At 37.5% G+C, this 21,156-nt stretch overlaps 1 protein-coding gene across 2 annotated transcripts in view; it reads right to left on the reverse strand.

Annotated features, from left to right (window-relative positions):
- Positions 1 to 20,728, reverse strand: part of LOC138416344 (complement factor H) — a 112,891-nt gene extending 92,163 nt beyond the window's left edge. The window contains exons 1-3 of one of the 2 annotated variants that reach the window (XR_011247633.1): positions 20,179 to 20,667; positions 1,669 to 1,854; positions 1,223 to 1,328 (exon numbers count right to left, since the gene is read on the reverse strand). Coding sequence is in view for 1 of the 2 variants with exons in the window: in XM_069545282.1 (XP_069401383.1) it covers positions 1,223 to 1,328; positions 1,669 to 1,854; positions 20,179 to 20,236 (350 nt within the window). In the remaining variant the exon portion in view is untranslated. Of the gene's footprint in view, positions 1 to 1,222; positions 1,329 to 1,668; positions 1,855 to 20,178 lie in introns of both variants that reach the window. The other variant, XM_069545282.1, reaches the window with a different exon arrangement.
- Positions 20,729 to 21,156: the final 428 nt, after the last annotated feature.

Raw genomic sequence — 21,156 nt, forward strand, 5'->3', positions numbered from 1 at the left:
AATGAAAATAGAACCTGGGGAATAAATCTAACCTTATTTCCCCTCCGCGCTAAGTTTCCTTTGGCAGGCTCACAGGGTCCCGCATACCGAAGCCGCAAAGCCAGCCCTTCCGACGGCGCTCCCAGCTCAAAATGGCCGCCCGGGCGCCTCAGCCTGGGGCCCTGTGCTGGCGCCGCGCTGCCCACTGCGCCCTTGAACCTGAGCCCCGCGCTGCCCGCCCGCGGGAATCCCCCAGCCCGGCCCCGCGTTCCCCGCTGAGGAGACCCTGAGAAGCAGCCCAGCTTGCTCATAGCCTGCCGTACTTATTTCTCCCACCAAGTCCGTGATGTGCTTGCTATGTTTCTGCTTTTGTAAGTGAGGAAATTGGAATAAAGAGCTATTTTCTAAAAATACATATAGTTATTAAGTGGTAGCGTTTTGGAATACGGACTTACTTCAAAGCCTAAGCTCTAAAATATTCTATTGCCTCAAATCAAGAAATAAATAGGGAGTGAATAGTGATTCCGCGTGTAATTTCTTCACCCTATGTATATTTATGTAATATAAAAGTACAACAATCCAGTTTTCCTATGTATAAAACTTTCTTCAAAACAAGGTGCTGGGAGTCACAAGAAAGAAGGAACACTGAGGAGGTCACAACACAGGGTTAAGACTAGCTGAGCTGTGGGAATCCAGCAGGTGCTTAGAAGGCACAAAGTCACCTCTTCTGAGCATAGCAGCATTTTTGGTCTGCATGATGAGTGTAATTTACAGATTGTGGAAACTTAAAGAATGATAGTTATTATTTCAGTGTTCAGTTAGTCTGATTTCTCATAAATTGTATAAAATTTTATCAAAATAAAGCCACGTTCTCTAATTTTGTTACCATTCCCACTGCCCCTGAGATATGGAATTCTTATTCTGCACATAATAGGATACGGTGAGGACTCATTGCAGAGAATTTTTATTTAAATGTGTACAATTTTCCCACTCTCTTGTAACTTATACTCTACCAGAGTAATTATAATTCGTTTTAATTGTTCAATGTTGAGGAGATGATCATATTATCCAAATATAATGATTTTCATTATAGTTTACATTTTCAGATTACTTGTGTGTTACATATAAAAATGCTCATAGAAAAATATAATAACCTTAAACACATAAATAAGGTCAGTTTCTATTTACTCTTTCCAGTACGAAAGATCTGAATTATAAACTGCTCTTTCTGTTGATGACATACCCCTCATCACACGTATAAACAACTTTTGCACCATATTCAAACTGAGTTCCTTCTGCAAGATGGAAAGAACCAAATGGAGTGTCTCCAGGGTGTGCACAGGGCTTTTCTAAAATGAAAAAGAAAAAGAATATGATGCTAGCATGTAGCACAGAGTAACAATTTACATAGGAGTTAAAGAACAAGGATATCTGATATTGTTTTAGAGAACAGAATTGGAAATATAGAAAAGTGAAAAATGCCAAAGTTATATGTATGACATTTTTCTTTTAATTTTGGAAGATGACAACCCCTTTTTAAGAATGATGAGGATATATTGCTTTGTATTTAAATGACACTAGTGATAGAATTCAGCCAGTATTGCCACAATAGCATTTGTTAGTTATTTATTAATTAAATAGTTATTTTCATGACTTTTCACAGTTTTCACAAAAGTAGGAATTACTTACTCCGACATATCCTCGATGGATAAAGAGACACCCATTTTCCACCCTTGCACACCATTACAATACTCCCCAGAGTTCTGTATCCAGGGCGGCATTTATATGTAGCCTGAGTGCCCTCTTGATATGTTTGTTCAGTCCAAGAACCTGAAAGGATTTCTGTTTCCTTTCTGGGAGGGGGTTCTTTACAGTCTACAAAAAAAAAAAAAAAAAAAAAAGGTGTTTAAATACAATGAGAAATGCAGTATTTTTAGGTTATTTTTGCTTTAAAGAAAACCTATACAGGTCCATCCAATGTAAGTCTTAATATATATTTTTTAACCTTACAAAAATTAAATCTGCATAGATTTATAAGAATAACTGTCAAGATAAATAGTTACACTTTCAGTTCAGTTCTGTTCAGTTCAGTCACTCAGTCGTGTCCGACTCTTTGCGACCCCATGAATCGCAGCACGCCAGACCTCCCTGTCCATCACCAACTCCCGGATTTCACTCAAACTCATATCCATCCAGTCGGTGATGCCATCCAGCCACCTCATCCTCTGTCCTCCCCTTCTCCTTCTGCCCTCAATCCCTCCCAGCATCAGAGTCTTTTCCAATAAGTCAACTCTTCGCATGAGGTGGCCAAAGTACTGGAGTTTCAGCTTCAGCATCATTCCCTCCAAAGACATCCCAGGGCTGATCTCCTTCAGAATGGACTGGTTGGATCTCCTTGCAGTTCAAGGGACTCTCAAGAGTCTTCTCCAACACCACAGTTCAAAAGCATCAATTCTTTGGCACTCAGCTTTCTTTACAGTCCAACTCTCACATCCATCCATGACCACTAGAAAAACCATAGCCTTGACTAGATGGACCTTAGTTGGCAAATTAATGTCTCTGCTTTTGAATATGCTATCTAGGTTGGTCATAACTTTTCTTCCAAGGAGTAAGCGTCTTTTAATTTCACGTCTGCAGTCACCATCTGCAGTGATTTTGGAGCCCCAAAAAATAAAGTCTGCCACTGTTTCCACTGTTTCCCCATCTATTTCCCATGAAGTGATGGGACCGGATGCCATGATCTTTGTTTTCTGAATGTTGAGCTTTAAGCCAACTTTTTCACTCTCCACTTTCACTTTCATCAGGAAGCTTTTTAGTTCCTGTTCACTTTCTGCCATAGGGTGGTGCAATCTGCATATCTGAAGTTATTGATATTTCTGCTGGCAATCTTGATACCAGCTTGGGCTTCTTCCAGCCCAGCGTTTCTCATGATGTACTCTGCATATAAGTTAAATAAACAGGGTGACAATATACAGCCTTGACGTACTCCTTTTCCTATTTGGAACCCGTCTGTTGTTCCATGTCCAGGTCTAACTGTTGCTTCCTGACCTGGATATAGGTTTCTCAAGAGGCAGGTCAGGTGGTCTGGTATTCCCATCTTTTTGAGAATTTTCCACAGTTTATTGTGATCCACACAGTCAAAGGCTTTGGCATAGTCAATGATGCAGAAATAGATGTTTTTCTGGAACTCTCTTGCTTTTTTGATGATCCAGCACATGTTGGCAATTTGATTGATTTCTATAATTCTGCTCTTTTCTAAGGGCTTCCCTGGTAGTTTAGCCGGTAAAGAATCCACCTGCAATTCAGGAGAACCTGGTTCAATTCCTAGGTTTGGAAGATCCCCTTGGAGAAAGAATAGGCTATCCACTCCAGTATCCACTTCGCTGGTGACTCAGACGGTAAAGAATTCACTGCAATGTGGGAGACCTGGGTTCAGTTCCTGGGTTGATACAATCCCCTGGAGGAAGGCAAGGCAACCCACTCCATATTCTTATCTGGATAGTCCCCATGGACAGAGGAGCCTGATGGGCTACAGTCCATGGGGGTCACAGAGTTGGACACGACTGAGAGATTAAGCACAGCACCGCACATTCTTTCTTAAATTCAGGAAATACTAGGCACTATTCTAAGGTTTGAAGAAACAAAAATGGATATGGAGACAAAGTGTTGTCACTCTAGTAAGGAAGTTATTGAATATGTATTCAAAGAGATGACGTATCCAGGTGTCTGAAATCTTCATCAAGATCTTGTACAGTCTGCTCTACCACCAATTCTATATAATCTCTTGAACCTCAGTAACCTTGGGGCTGGAGCAGTCAAGTGTATGTGTAAACGTGATTGACAATCCCAAATTGAAACCCACTCTGGCACTCTAGCAATTAGAAACCACTGAAGATAAAAAGGAGTAAAATCGAATCCCTACTTTTCTCAGAAAACTGTCATTAGGAAACATGAATTCAGGAAATAGAGTAAATTGTAAAAAGTATATACATATTAGAATGTTTTTAATTAAAATCCTATTTATGAAGATTTAATCTATACAAAATTCAAAGGAAAATTTTCTGCAAAATTATTTTCCACACAAAAGCACTTCTTGCAATAACACAACCAAAAGAAAAATACAGGAGGATAATAGAACATTTTCTTAAGAATGGCTGATAATATAACCATTACTAAAATAAAAGACATCACAATTAAGTGTAACTGATTTTTTTGGGCAAATTTCAATGACAAAAATATAAAGGGAATGACACCTGATTTTGCAGAAAAAGAAATGTTATAAATATTATATTAAATAAAATTAGAGGTATAAATCACTAAAGCAATTTGATGACAATTATAAAGAATCTTAAAAATGCTCATGTAAATTAAAGATTTTCAAACCAAAAAAAGATCCTAAAGCAATAATAATAGTTTTTCTAAGATTCTTATGTACAGAATGTTTATTCCAACATTTTCATAGTGGAAAAAATAAGGTATGTTAATGTGAATATTGTCATATTGTAGTACATTCACCTGAGGAAATATTTTATGGTTTTTGAAAATTGTCTTTTGGGAAATATTTAATCATATGGCTAAATGTTAGCATAAGAGTAAGGGGGAAGGTATTATAGATTTTTTGTTTCTAATAAAGATATACTATAGTGATCAAGGATCAGAATGGTCAGTAGTTAAAGCTGACTTTTCAGCAGCAGTAATGGAAACCAGAAGATGTTAACTTATCACTTCTATCTGCATAAAGCAATAATTGTCTACTTAGAATTCTACATAAAGGAACAAATTTTTTAAGGTTCAAGATTTCAATTAATGGAATGTGAGAGAATTTGCTTTATAGATTCACATTAAGGGAAAATAAAATATGTACTTTCGAAAAAGGAAAACTATCTCAGATATAAGGTTTGTAATGAAAGAAAAACAAAAACAGCACCTAAACAAATAAGTCTAAGACAACACCAACTGTGAAACAATAAAACTGCAGTCTTATGTAATTTAAAATGCATATATATTCATACATACATACACATACTAAAATACAGGACAACCATGTGTTAACTGAGAGAATAGAACAGAAAGTGAAGGATATAACTTGAAGGATAACAATGTCCAGAGGAATGAAGAGATATGAATCAGCTGTGATAGCTTTGATGAGGGGTCAGCCTGACTGGGCATCCATCCTCAGTTATTTAAACCAACACTAACCTAGGTACTGCTGAGAAGCTACATGACCAGATATAATCCTAAACACTTAATTTTAAACAAGCTGATTATCCTGGATAACTGGTGTGGGCCTGATTACATCACTTGAGTGGCTTTTAAAGCAGTACTGACCCAGAGAGATGTTGTGGGGAGGGAGGTGGGAGGGGGGTTCATGTTTGGGAACGCATGTAAGAATTAAAGATTTTAAAATTTAAAAAATAAAAAACTAAAAAAAAAAAGAGAGAGAGAGAGAAGAAACTGTACTGTGGACTCAGCTTCCTTACCTGTGCTCCGCCCTATGATGTTTAGACCTGCTTACCCACAGTGCAGGCTACCCTGGTGTTTCGAGGTAAAGAATCTGCCTGCTAATGCAGGAAATGTGGGTTTGATCCCTGATCTGGGAAGATCCCATAGAGAAGGAAATAGCAGTTCATAAAAGACTCTGAAATGCAGTACTTGGATGCAGTCTCAAAAATGACAGAATGATCTCTGATCATTTCCAAGGCAAACCATACAATATCACAGTAATACAAGGCTATGCCCCTACCAGTAAGGCTGAAGAAGCTGATGTTGAACGGTTCTGTGAAGACCTACAAGACCTTTTAGAACACACACAAAAAGATGTCTTTTTCATTATAGGGGACTGGAATGCAAAAGTACCAGATCAAGAAACACCTGGAATAACAGGCAAATTTGGCCTTGGAATACAGAATGAAGCAGGGAAAAGGTTAATAGAGTTTTGCCAAGAGAATGCACTGGTCATAGCAAACACCTTCTTCCAACAACACAGCAGAAGACTCTACATATGGACATCACCAGATGGTCAATACCGAAATCAGATTGATTATATTCTTTGCAGCCAAAGATGGAGAAGCTCTATACACTCAGCAAAAACAAGACCGGGATTAACTGTGGCTCAGATCATGACTGCTTATTGCCAAATTCAGACTTAAATTGAAGAAAGTAGGGAAAACCACTAGACCATTCAGGTATGACCTAAATCAAATCCCTTACAATTATATAGTGGAACTGAAAAATAGATTTAAGGGATTAGATCTGATTGACAGAGTGCCTGAAGAACTATGGACAGAGGTTCGTGACTTTGTACAGGAGGCAAGGATCAAGACCATCCCCAAGAAAAAGAAATGCAAAAAAGCAAATTCGCTGTCTGAGGAGGCCTTACAAATAGCTTTGAAAAGAAGAGAAGCCAAAAGCAAAGGAGAAAAGGAAAGATATAAACATCTGAATGAAGAGTTCTAAAGAATAGCAAGAAGAGATAAGAAAGCCTTTCTCAGTGATCAGTGAAATGAAACAGAGGAAAACAATAGAATGAAAAAGACTAGCAATCTCTTCAAGAAAATCAGAGATACCGAGGGAACATTTCATGCAAAGATGGACACAATAAAGTACAGAAATGGTACGGACCTAACAGAATCAGAAGATATTAAGAAGAGGTGGCAAGAATACACAGAAGAACTATACAAAAAAGATTTTCACAACCCAGATAACCACAATGATTTGACCACTCACCTAGATCCAAACATCTTGCAATGTGAAGTCAAGTGGGCCTTAGGAAGCATCACTATGAAGAAAGCTAGTGGAGGTGATGGAATTCCAGTTGAGCTATTTCAAATCCTAAAAGATGATGCAGTGAAAGTGCTGCACTCAATCTGCCAGCAAATTTGGAAAAACTCAGCAGTGGCCACAGGACCGGAAAAGGTCAGTTTTCATGCCAATCCCAAAGAAAGGCAATGCCAAACAATGTTCAAACTACTGCGTAATTGCACTCATCTCAGATACTAGTAAAGTCATGCTCAAAATTCAACAAGCTAAAGTTCAACAGTACATGAACCATGAACTTCCAGATGTTCAAGCTGGATTTAGAAAAGGCAGAGGAACCAGAGATTAAATGGCTAACATCCTCTGGATCATCGAAAAAGCAAGAGAGTTCCAGAAAAACATCTACTTCTGCTTTATGGACTATGCCAAAGCCTTTGACTGTGTGAATCACAACAAACTGTGGAAAATGAAGGAGATGGGAATACCAGACCACCCAACCTGCCTCTTGAGAAATCCATATGCATGTCAGGAAGCAACAGTTAGAACTGGACATGGAACAACAGACTGGTTCCAAATAGGAAAAGGAGTATGTCAAGGTTATATATTGTCATCCTGCTTATTTAAATTATATGCAGAGTACATCATGGGAAACGCTGGGCTGGAGGAAGCACAAGTTGGAATCAAGATTGCCGGGAGAAATATCAATAACCTCAGATATGCAGATGACACCACCCTTATGGCAGAAAGTGAAGAAGAACCAAAGAGCCTCTTGATGAACGTGAAAGAGGAGAGTGAAAATGTTGACTTAAAACTCACCATTCAGAAAACAAAGATCATGGCATCTGGTCCCATCACTTCATGGGAAATAGATGGGGAAACAATGGAAACAGTGGCAGACTTTTATTTGAGGGGGCTCAAAAATCACTGCAGATGGTGATTGCAACCATGAAATTAAAAGATGCTTGCTCCTTGGAAGGAAAGTAATGACCAACCTAGATAGCATATTCAAAAGCAGAGGCATTACTTTTCCAATAAAGGTCTGTCTAGTCAAAACTATGTATGGATGTGAGAGTTGGACTGTAAAGAAAGCTGAGCGCTGAAGAATTGATGCTTTTGAACTGTGGTGTTGGAAAGACTCTTGAGAGTCCCTTGGACTGCAAGGAGATCCAACCAGTTTATCCTAAAGAAAATCAGTCCTGAATATCCATTGGAAAGACTGATGTTGAAGCTGAAACTCCAATACTTTGGCTACCTGATACGAAGAGCTGACTCATTTGAAAAGACTCTGATGCTGGGAAAGATTGAGGGCAGGAGGAGAAGGGGATGGCAGAGAATGAGATAGTTGGATGGCATCACAGACTCAATGGACATGAATTTGAGTAAACTCCAGGAGTTGGCGGTGGACAGGGAGGCCAGGCATGCATGCTTCAGTCCATGGGGTCACAAAGAGTTTGACACAACTGAGTGACTGAACAGAACTGAACTGAACCAGTATTCTTGCCTGGGAAATCTCATGGACAGAGGTGCCTGGTGTGTCACATTGGGTCGCAAGAGTAGGACACGATTTAGTGACCGAAGAACAATAAACAGCCACAATTGCATTGGAGAACTTCTTTCTTCTGATAGATCTATATCTTGATAGGCAGTTAGGTAGGTAAATAGATAGATAGATTTCTGTTGTTCTGTGCTGCTAAGTCATGTCTGACTCTTTTGGAACCCCCTGGGCTGAATCCTCCAGCAGGTTGCCATTTCCTTCTGCAGGGGATCTTCCTGACTCGGGATTGAATCTGCATCCCCTGCACTGGCAGGCGATTATTTACCACTGAGCCACCAGGGAAGCCAGATTGATAGATACATAGATGAAAAACTTTTACTATTATGTTTCTCTAGTTGAACCCTGGCTGATAGATGAATACTAACCTTTGAAAAGAAGGCATATTTTAATTTCTAAGTTAATTGTCAAAATTATAGAAGCAGAATTTTGATAAAAATTCCATCCTGCTGGACAGGAAAAGATTAAATAACAAGAAATAACTAAATCAAAAGGTGGCATGTCAAAGAGAGGGAAAAATACAGAAATGGGGATTGAATGTTAGATTTTAACTCAAACATAGCAGTAATTTTATCAGATAGAAGTAGACTAAATATAGTTCAAAGTCAATGGTCTTTACTAAATTAGTATCTCTGATATTTGCACTCCCATCCTCACTGCAGCATTACTTAGAATAGCCGAGATAAGGAAACAACTTAAGTGGACCTTGACAAATGAATGGATAAAGAAAATGCTCTATATACCTATAGTGGAATATTATTAGGCCATAAAAAGAGGTCAGTTGTGCCATTTGCCACAACATGGATGACTCTTGAGGGTTTTTGCTAAGTGAAACAAGTCAGAGAGAGAGATTAAAAAACTATGATATCACTTACGTGTGAGGAAAAAGAAAGATAATGGGTAAAAGACGAATGGATTTCACCAAAAAGAAAATCCAGGTTGATCAATAAACTTATTAAAAACTGCTCAAAATGCAAATAAAAATTAAAACCATAATAAGCTGCAAATAAAATAATATGACATTGGCAAACTTGTTTAATGTCTAAAAATCCTACTACTTGGAAAGATTGTGGAGCATTAGTAACTGTTGTTGGGAAGGAAAATTGGAACTCCCAGGACAGAGAGGAACTTAGCAACTCACAGTGAAGTTGAAACTATCTTTATCACTCAGCTATTTTCCAGCTGAGCTATTTCAAAACCAAAAGATGATGCTGTTAAAGTGCTGCAATCAATATGCCAGCAAATTTGGAAAACTCAGCAGTGGCCACAGGACTGGAAAAGGTCAGTTTTCATTCCAATCTAAAAGAAAGGCAATGCCAAAGAATGTTTGAACTACCACACAATTGCACTCATCTCACATACTAGCAAAGTAATGCTCAAAATTCTCCAAGCCAGGCTTCAACAGTACATGAACCATGAACTTCCAGATGTTCAAGTTGGATTTAGAAAGGGCAGGGGAACCAGAGATCAAATTGCTAACATCTGCTGGATCATTGAAAAAGCAAGAGAGTTCCAGAAAAAAACATCTACATCTGCCTTATTGACTACGTCAAAGCCTTTGACTGTATGGATCACAACAAACTGTGTAAAATTCTTCAAGAGATTGGAATACCAGACCACCTTACCTGCCTCCTGAGAAATCTGTATGCAGGTCAAGAAGCCACAGTTAGAACTGGACATGGAACAACAGACTGGTTTCAAATTGCGAAAGAAGTACATCAAGGCTGTGTATTGTCACCCTGCTTATTTAACTTCTATGCATAGTACATCATGTGAAATTCTGGGCTGGAAGAAGCCCAAGCTAGAATCAAGATTGCTGGGAGAAATATCAATAACCTCAGATACGCAGATGATACCACCCTTATGGCAGAAAGTGAAGAAGATTTAAAGAGCCTCTGGATGAAAGTAAAAGAGGAGAGTGAAAAAGCAGGCTTAAAGCTCAACATTGAGAAAACTAAGATCATCTGATCCCATCACTTCATGGCAAATAGATGGGCAAAGAATGGAAAATGAGAGACTATTTTTTGAGGCTCCAAAATCACTGTTGATGGTGACTGAAGCCACAAAATTAAAAGCTCCTTGGAAGAAAAGCTATGACCAACCTAGACAGCATATTAAAAAGCAGAGACATTTGGCCAACAAAGGTCCATCTAGTCAAGCTATGGTTTTTCCTATAGTCATGTATGGATGTGGGAGTTGGACTCTAAAGACAGCTGAGCACCAAAGAATTGATACTTTTGAACTGTGGTGTTGGAGAAGACTCTTGAGAGTCCCTTGGACTGCAAGGAGATCCAACCAGTCCATCCTGAAGGAAATCAGTCCTGATTCATTGAAGGACTGATGCTGAAACTCCAATATTTTGGCCACCTGATGCGAAGAACTGACCCATTTGAAAGACCCTGTTGCTGGGAAAGATTGAAGGCAGGAGAATAAGGGATGACAGTGGATGAGATGGTTGGATGGCATCATCGACTCGATGGACATGAGTTTGAGTCATCCCCAGGAGTTGGTAATGGACAGGGAAGCCTGGTGTGCTACAGTCCATGCGGTCGCAAAAAGTCGGACACTATTGAGAGACTGAACTGAACTGAAGAGCTATTTTATTCCTAGGAATACACTAAACCAGATTTTCATGTATGGTAATATTTTATAGTCATATGTGGTTTTTTTTCATAATTAAAAATGGAAATAACTTCAAAGTCTGTCAACTATTGAATGGATTGAAATTTGTGTATGTTTCTGCATTTCAACATCACACCAAGGCCACAAAATGGTAAAGAAACAAATGATAGCAATCACATGAAGTAAGAAAACATCAACGGTTACAAAATTATTTCATCTACATAATATTCAAGAACAAACACATATAAGACGGCTGTGTATATAGACCTTTAAAAACTATGAAGGAAGTGCAAAAATATAATTACTATAAATATTAAAATAATGTTTTCTTCTGCAAGAAAGGAAGGGGTATTAATCCAAAAGAAACCCAAGGGTATGTTGGGGATGCTCAGAAAGCTCTATTTGTTTCCATGGGCAGTTTTAATTATTTTTAATACAGCACACATATTTTATTCACTCATATACTTCACAACAAAGGTATTTATTATGTAATAGAATCTGCCTATACCATATGATTCTTATTTTCTGAAAAAGTAATTCATTAACAACATGACATATAAAGAGAGGAATAGATACAATTAATAATGAAGCTAATGTCTACTTATTATAATTGATAATCTTTTCAAAACTTCTTGCTACTTAATTTAGATATAACTACTCTCATTATTAGGATGATTTCATTAGTATATGCTCAACACATTACTTAAAAAATGGCAAAGTCAAAGATACTTCTCACCATATTTATTTGTTGATATTATTTTCATTGCTAAACTTCATTTCTTAGTTGGTTTTATAATAATGGTCTAACATTCTATTCTAGAATTTCTTTTCATAAAGACAAGGGGAAAAAATACTGAGCTGGATCCCATTTTGAAAACTTTCCACATTTCATAGAACAGAAAGTTCACATGAAAATTCATTTTTCTGTAATATATAACACTTATGTGGGCTTTCGTATGCACTAGTTTTTCCTTGACGTTTTTGCAAATCTGTGGCACATTTGTTAGGGAACTTTTGTGAGTCCACATTAGTTTTGATTTCTAAAATTTAAGTAAACATACTTTCTCTCCACTAGATGGTGTGAACACCCCGCCATAAAACAGCACAAACTGCCTGTACCTCTACCTACCGGCGCCCCCTCCCTCTCCCCAAGAAGCCCGAGCTTTTGGTTTCGCTTTTTCAAATTAAAGATCTTTTTTTTTTTACAACATGAAAATTTTGTGTTTAATTACAGGATAATTCCACTTTCTGAATTCAGATCCACTTCATGGCATTCAGGTTACTGGAAAAATTAATCTGTCCAATTCCAAATGTAGACGGCAGCATCATGAGTGGAGCACCAATTTTCACTAATATACTACCATTCTGACGAATTTAGTTCCTATCCTTTCCTCATGCTTATGCAAGGAAAAAGTAAAATTTTCTTATCCATTAGCTTATTCAATTTAAATGATTTTTATTAAAGCAATGTAGTTACACAAAGGATATTTATCCCTCTGTTACTTGCTTTGAACAACCAGATGTGAAAGACAAGAATACATCACTTTCATAAAATCTTCCTACTAGTTTCTCACAATATTTACTCTATGTAGACATATTTACTATAAAAAGAGTTCTCATATTGATTACACTTCAAATGATACTAAAGCCTCTAGTGCTTTTTCCATGAACTTTTTTTTTTCTTTTTTCTTTTAGTAGATGAATCATTTACCTGAATGAGTTCAGGACTCTGAAAGAATAAATTTTAAATTTTATACTTAACCACTAAGGTACAGCCATTGTGGAAAACAGTTTAGCTGTTCCCTAAAAAGATAAACTGTTAATATATGATGCAGCAATTCCCAGGGGGCGCTAGTGTAAAGAACCCAATGCAGGAGCCAATACAGGAGACGTAAGAGGCATGAGTTCAATTCCTGGGTCAAGAACATCTTCTGAATAAGGGCATGGCAACCCCCTCCAGTATTCTTACTTGGAAAATCCCATGGACAGAGGCGCCTAGAGGGCTACAGTCCATTGGGTCACAAACAGCTGGACACAATTGCATTAACTTAGCACACAAAGTGTGCTAAAGTGGTTATGAATGGTCAGCAACTCAACTCCTAGGTATGGACCCAAAAGAAATGAAAGTAGGGACCTGAATAGATACTTGCATACCAATACTCAAAGGAGCACAAGAGCCAAACAATGGAAACATCCCAGTGTCCATCAATAGACAAATGGATAAACAAAATATAGCAGATATACAATGGAATATTACTCAGCCTTATAAATGAAGGATACTTTGATACTTGCAACAACATGGCTAAATCTTGAAGACATTATGCTAACTGAAAACACACAGACACATCCAAGAACTTTAAATGGCATCTCTTGTCTCCATCAGAAAAAGATATTACCATCAACTACACTGTTTTTTCATCTTTCCACTGCCATCTCTAAAATGTTAGTTCTGATTACCATCATCTGTCAGCTTGATGATAACTCAACCTGCTAACTAGTTCCCAAGCTCCCCTCTTACATTAGCATCAAAGCCACCAGTGATTTTTGCAAATTTGGTCATGTCGTTTCTGGGATTAAAATTCCCGGACTTCTCCTTATCCTTGTATGTTTCTTCCCCTTGGCTTTAGAATCTGTATTTGGCTCTTGTCATTCTCTGATTTCATCTTATCGCCTCCATCGTTTATTCACAATGCCAAAGCCACCATAGTTTGATTGTTTATATTTAGTTGAACATCTCAGATGAATTTTTTCCCTTAGGCCTTTTGCACATGTTGTTTCACTCCTCAGTCTCTTTAACCTCAGGCATTTGGTGACTAGCTGTCTCATCTTTCAGGCTCTATTCACATGTTGCTTCCTCCAAGGGATCCACTTATCTCTAGGCTCCAAGACCCACTGGACACCCCACTACCCCTTCTGTGTGATGTTCCCTCAGCCCCTGCTTCACTTTCTTCACAACATAATTCATGATTCAGAGTCATGTTTATGTTTACTAGAATTTCATCTGTCCTCCTATCAAAATGTAACTTCCCAGAGAATAAGCACTATCACAACAATTGTGGGGATACATATGAAAAGAGAAAGGGGAGAAAAACAGCACACATGATGCTCAATTTTACCCATGTTATTTGGACAAGTTCAATTGATTAAAGGATTAGAAATATGGATTGGATTCCTCTGGCATTATAGGGCTACTTTTAGTCCTTTGAGTATACATTTGAATCTCCTTAAAATCAATATCCTCCTTGTCACCCCTCACCTGGTTAACTCCTATTCAACTGTCAGAACCTACCCATGATGTCATCACAACTCTGATATATTTCCCTCTCCTCATTGCACTTCTTACAAACCAATTCCTCAACCCCACCCTACTCCATTCTTTCATTCCAGTCTGAGTATATTGCCTTCCCTAAGTGATCCTATAGTGTTTTCATTTATCTCCACCAAAATATATGATAAAGTAAATATATTAGCGATATATAATAATCATTGCTTTTTTTCCTCCCAAGTAGGAGGTGCTTGGAAAGTGTTTATCGTCATAGTGCCTGGTATTTAGCAATCACTCAAAAAAAAAAAAGATTATTGAATGAACAAAAAGAATGAATGAATAAATGCGAAGCTAACCCAGAGACTTTCCATTTTATCTGAAGATTATGGATAACCTGCAAAATGTCAAACTGGATGAAGCACAAGCTGGAATCCATATTGCAGGAAGAAATATCAATCAATAACCTCAGATATGCAGCTAACACCACCATTAAGGCAGAAAGTGAAGAGGAATTAAAGAGCCTCTTGATGAAAGTGAAAGAGGAGAGTGAAAAAGCTGGCTTCAAACTCAACATTCAAAAACTGAAGATTATGGCATCTGATTCCATCACTTCATGGGAAATAGATGGAAAAAATGGAAAAAATGACAGAGTTTATTTTCTTGGGCTTTAAAATCACTGCAGATGGTGACTGCAGCCATGAAATTAAAAGACATTTGCTCCTTGGAAGAAAAGCTAAGACAAACCTAGACAGCCTATTAAAAAGCAGAGACATTACTTTGCCAACAAAGATCCATCTAGCCAAAGCTATGGTTTTTCCAGTAGTCATGTATGGATGTGAGAGTTGAACCATAAAGAAAGTTGAGTGCCAAAGAATTGATGCTTTTGAATTGCAATGTTGGAGAAGACTCTTGAGAGTCCCTTGGACAGAAAGGTCAAACTGGTCAATCCTAAAGGAAATCAATCCTGAATATTCATTGGAAGGACTGATGTTGTAGCTGAAGCTCCAATACCTTGGCTACCTGATGTGAAGAACTGACTCCTCGGAAAAGACCCTGATGCTGGGAAAGACTGAAGGCAGGAGGAGAAGGGGATGACAGAGTAGAGATGGTTGGATGGAATCACAGACTCGATGGGCAGGAGTTTCAGCAAGATCATGCTGAGTTGGTGATGGACAGGGAAGCCTGGCATGCTGCAGTCCATGGGGTCACAGTCGGATGTGACTGAGCTGCACTGAACTGAATGGATAACCCGGAGAAAAGGCATCGTAGATGAGAGCAAAAGTAAAAGATAAGACAAGGGTACAAATGTTTAGTGCTCTGTTGCATGAACCCCCAAAATTTAGCATCTGTAAAATTCCGTTCTACATCTTATTTTGGGGTCCTATATTTGAATTTATTTTATACTTTTTGAAGTTCAGAATCATTTTAATTTAGTTCAGAAAACTTTAAAGGGACATTTCTATAATCACTTTTCTATCTATTACATTTCTGGTTAACAAGGTTTAGGGGAAACTTGGCTCTCTCAGTCAAAATGTCAAAACAAATAAAAGTACTCTGTCAAATCTTTTTACTTGTATTATTTTGGGGATTTTTTTCCTGTTCCATTACTTTACTTTCTCTGAACCATTTTTATAATGTTTCCTTTTAGTCTTAAGCTAAAATGCAACACTATTTTTTCAGTGACATCATGTCCCTTTTAAGCACTGTGTCCTGAGACTGGTTCAAGATGTTAAGAAATGGGTAAAGTGCACATTAGTTAAGTGACCACAGGACAGGTTGCTTGGCAGAAGCTCAGGGCAGGCAGGTGGGGGATGGTGTGTGGGGTGAGAACGGGGAGGAGGAGAGCTGAGAAGAAGGAAACATGGCCAAAAGCGAAGGACCGTCACAGACTGAGGGAATAAAAATGGGTCAACTCAGACTGAGGCTCAAGCCCTAGCCATAAAGGCCCCCAGGTACAGAATGCCTCCTTATCTGTGCTTCCACTTGTATTTGAAAACATACTTCGAGCTAAGAATAATTTTGAAGTGAAGTGAAGTTGCTCAGTCGTGTCCGACTCTTTGCAACCCCATGGACTGTAGCTTACCAGGCTCCTCCCTCCATGGGATTCTCCAGGCAAGAGTACTGGAGTGGGGTGCCATTTCAGCAATACTTAAAGAATTTAGTTCTAATTTAAAATTGCGTGCTAAGGCAGTTCAGTTGTGTCCAACTCTGTGTGACCCTATTGGCTATAGCCCTCCAGGCTCTTATGTCAATGGAATTCTCCAGGCAAGAATATTGGAGTGGGTTGTTATGCCCTCCTCCAGGGGATCTTTCCAACTGAGAGATTTAACCCGCATTTCCTGTCTCCTGCATTGGCAAGCTGGTTCTTTACAACTAGCGCCACTTGGGAAGCCCCTGGTTTAAAATTATGTGCAGGCAAAAGAGTAGAATATGCATTCCCAGGCTGGACCTAAACTTAAAATCAGCAAGGCTTTCCCTCTCCTGGCCGTCCAGGGGGCATTTGCTCCACCCTTTGTCAAAGAACCCAGAGAGCACTTCTTCCATCAGATCTTAGTTCCTGGAAACACCTCATCTTCCAAATTGCTTATTCTGTTCTTGCTACCCTTTGCCCACTAAAACTGTTGCAGAAAACTTATCAACATGTAATTCACAGTGAATCATGATGACTAAATTTAACTACCCCAACTCTTACTCACATATGGCCTTCCACATAAATTTCAGACTGGTTGAATTTATGGTATTATTAATATGTACATTTTAAGAGAACAGAAGATATTGACAAAAACTTTTCTATTGCTCTACTTTAAGTCACACCATATAGGTAAACACTCACACTACTAGATCTGAAAATGTGAGATTTTCTGGAGAGGATGGATTCTTACTTATCTATCACACTAGAATTGAAACACAGAGTTAAGTTTTCTAGATTAGATAACTATATGTGACATTCACATCTATCCTTGTAAAAGAGCAATTGTTATTAATTTATAATTAATTCTTATCATGTCAGTTATTTTTGCATTAAAAAGTATTTTTATGAATTTATAATTAATTTTTATGATCACAGTATCAAATTTTTTACATCAGATTTAACTCTGATTCAAAACCACCTTGTACTTGAAACAGTAAAATATATTAAAAAAATGTTCTCCTCTCTGTGTTGGAATAGAATCTCTCTGATATGTAACATATTTCAGGTCCTGAAAGAATGTTTTTATCCTTTTAACCTCCAGAATTAGAAAACACATATCTTGCCAAGCAACATAGCCATCATGCCTTGGACACGCTTCAGCTATGTTTTGATTTATTTACTTTAATCATCCTGGAATTTGGGGGCCATGGTTAATTTCAAAGTGTATACACTTTTTGGATCTTAAAAGGTCTTCTTGAAAAATTGGTCACTAGATATTCCAGAAGGCAGAAACAATGTGTTATAACTGAGGAACTGTCATTCTAAACTCTATAAATCTGACCAGATTCTTAGTAGCCTGGGGTGACTCCCCTTGAAGCAGCTGATGTTCTTGTTCAACTAAGGATGAAAGTGCAGATAACCTACTGCATTAAAAAGGTACTACTTGGTCTCCAGGATAAAGGAAAACTAATGGAGAGGTGCGCTTATAAATTCTTCCTGTTGGTTACTATTCCTCTTCAGTAGTGATTAGTATTGTTAAGGAATGTTCACTCCTAACAAGACAAAGACCATGTAGGAAATGCTGAAATGCTATATCTAGTTGAGTGAAGCCCATTGTGATAGCAGACACAACTGTCTTTTCTCAATGTCTCAACTTAGCATTCAGTATTCAATTTAGTATTTCTCAACCTCTCAATTTGTATTCTGTAGTTATTTCTACACAGGAGACAAAAAAAGAGGCCAGTGTTGAAGTATATGTGTATATTTTTAAATGACTAAGGCCACTCTTTAATAAAATTTCTGTTAGGTATGCTAGACCAATGAAATTGATTGACATTTTGAACTAATAGTTTCAGATATATTTGGTGAACAAGCAGTAAAAGAGCAGTTCTATACCCACTGAAAAAGTGAAAGTCATTCAGTCATGTCCGACTCTTTGTGACCCCATGGACTTATCCAGGCCAGAATACTGGAGTGGGTAGTCTATCCCTTCTCCAGGGGATCTTCCCGACCCAGGAATTGAACTGGGGTCTCCTGCATTGCAGGCAGATTCTTTACCAACTGAGCTATGAGGGAAGTCCACATATCCACTGAAAGCTCATGTAATTTTTCTCTACTAGCTTGTGCATTGAGGGTGTTTTTTGTGAAAACCATGAGGCTAACCTAAACATTACTTTAAACACTAAAGCTGTACTTTATCTAGAATGTGACCAGGTTGATACCCATTCTCACTGTAATGGGTATAGTGCTAATGCTCAGTTCATTAGTGAAAACTGATGTCACATTCTAACATACATCGACGAAACATAAAATACAAATGAACTGAGTCGTCTGGAATAAATTAGAAATGCAAGGACTTTAAATCACTGCTACTTAGTTTTTGTCATTTATTCTTTGTAGCAAACAATTTTAATAATAATTCAAATTCCACTTTGTTATAACTGAAACAGTTTAATTAAATTTAGCATCAATCCTTAGCTTTAAACATGAGCTAGAAACAAATCTTCCCTAGCTTGACAAATGCAGTCGACAGAAAACCTCAGCAAACAGGATGTCAATCAAGAAGCACAAAAATTATTCTTATTAAAGAAAAGACAGAAACACTTATGTACAGAAAAAGATGCTTGGTATTGATAACATTACATTGTTCCAGAACTCTTTGCCAATATAATCATCTCTTCGTATATTTTGTTGTAATATTAGTTATTATTGCAATATTTTTATGGATAGGGAAATGATTACATACCTAGTTTTAAAAAGTGGCTGAATATAAGGTTTATAAGCTAAAAATCAAGCAATTGCATATTAGCATGTATAACAAGAAAATAATTTATCTTTAAAAAAGTCTTAAACACATTCGAGAAAATCTGAAAAGATTACTAAAGGATATACCTTAAAAAGAATAACTGCCTTTATTTTCTAGATTGAACCATCCTCAAGAATAGGGGTTTTGTTTATTTGCTAATATTCTTCATTGCCTAGAGGTTGACTTAAAATAAGCATTTGATCAAAATTTGTTGACAGTGAAAAATGCTGGGAATTCATAAATGATAACTTAAAAAAATGTCAATCAAACATCTATCCCATAATTGGTTACCTAACATGAACTAGAAAACCAAATATCCTCCACAAAGACATTTTTTTATCTATGAGGAAAAAGTAATAGAGTTTAATTATCCAGAAATTTTCTTATTGATATAAAGAAAAAACCCTGCACTCAGATGTACTACTCCTAAAGGCTATTCTTCTAGAATATCTTATACACAAATTTTGAGGGGAAAAAAAAAAACTATTTTTTCCTTTCAACAAAGGTTGCATATGCAATTTTTTTCAAATTTATAGATTTTCATTCTAATGATGAGAGTGGTGTTTGACCTCAAGACTTTTAAAGCCATCACAGTACCAGTTGTAAATGATAAGTAAATTTTTCTTTAGAAAGATTTAACATCTCTAACTGAAATAAGTCCAATCATTGTAATAAGAAGGCTTTTAATTTCTAATTTATTTTCTTGTTCTGTATATGTTCACATACTTCTTAATACTTTCACATAAGGTGAAAATTTTAAGCAAAAAAAAAGTAAAGTGCATTCTATGATAATTGCAATTATGACATGTTACAGTTTTTGAAAATAATTATTAAAACATTTTCTAAAATTTTCTATTAAATGAAATTATGATGAATGATCAGATATGCCATTCAAATAAGCTGCTTATATTTTTTGACATTGTTCACAATGTCAAAAGTGTCTCACACAGGCGGCCACAGAACAGTAATGAAATCACATCTTCTAGACCAAGTTTTTCCTACTGCCATAAAAAGCATGTTAGCAAATGTTTTGCAATATAGGAAAAAATAAAAAGCAAAACTCCTACCTTCTGCGACACAAACGGTCCACAGCAGAAGCCACACGATTTTTGCTGGAAATCTCATTTTGGAGACCCTTCGGGGCACATCTAGCGTTGACAGTGCTCACCACTGTGTCAGGTTCTCCTCTGCTAAAAACTGTGAAAAGTGCAGGAAACCACTTGCTCCAAAAGGAAGTTGAAACACAGCTTGGGAAATAAAGGGATTGCTAGATGTCCCGCCCATCAGAAACTTTGCAAAGCAAAAGAAAAATCTCAGTCAGGAGCCCCAGCAATGCCAGAGTCTGAACCTGACTCCCACTGAAAGTGAATGCCGTGACCTGCCCTTGATTTGTTTTTTTAAACCCAGGCTGGTTCTCTGGAAATGTTCAGGTTCTTGGAATGTGCATAACTGGTAATACTCTCTGCATTTCATAAACCCTCCGATTAATCAGACCTATCCATATCTACCATCTGTAACCTCAGGAGATTAAAAAATAAATAAATAGAAGCTCTTTCAAATTCATTTACAGAACTTGAGGTTAGGCAATGCTTTCACAATCAAGACCCAGACAACAGGAATAGACTTTGCCAAGAATGCAAGTGCTGGCTGATTTGGAGGCCTGCTTTTCCTGCAGTTCAAGAAATTAATCTCTTAAGGATTTGTTATAAATGTGTGTAAAGCAACAGGCTCACTCTCTTTAGGTACAAAAGGGTTTAATAATTCAAAATTCAAGAAGTTGAAATGCTGAATTTTTTAAACTTTGTACTGAAATATAATATACTTAAAGAGACCTAAGCAAATGGTTTGCTGAATATAGAGAAAGTGAAGAAACACATGCTAAGAGCACCAGGTGAAAAACAGCTTCTCAGGAAAACCCCAGCACCCCCCTAAGCCCCCAACCCCATCCTCCCATTCAATACTTTAGTCAACCTCAATCCTGCTCCACTGTACCCTCTCCTGATTTTTGTGCACAGGGGACAAATTTGCCTGGTTTTATATTAATA

The sequence above is a fragment of the Ovis canadensis genome, chromosome 12 (genome assembly GCF_042477335.2).
Source record: "Ovis canadensis isolate MfBH-ARS-UI-01 breed Bighorn chromosome 12, ARS-UI_OviCan_v2, whole genome shotgun sequence".
Lineage (NCBI taxonomy): Eukaryota > Metazoa > Chordata > Mammalia > Artiodactyla > Bovidae > Ovis > Ovis canadensis.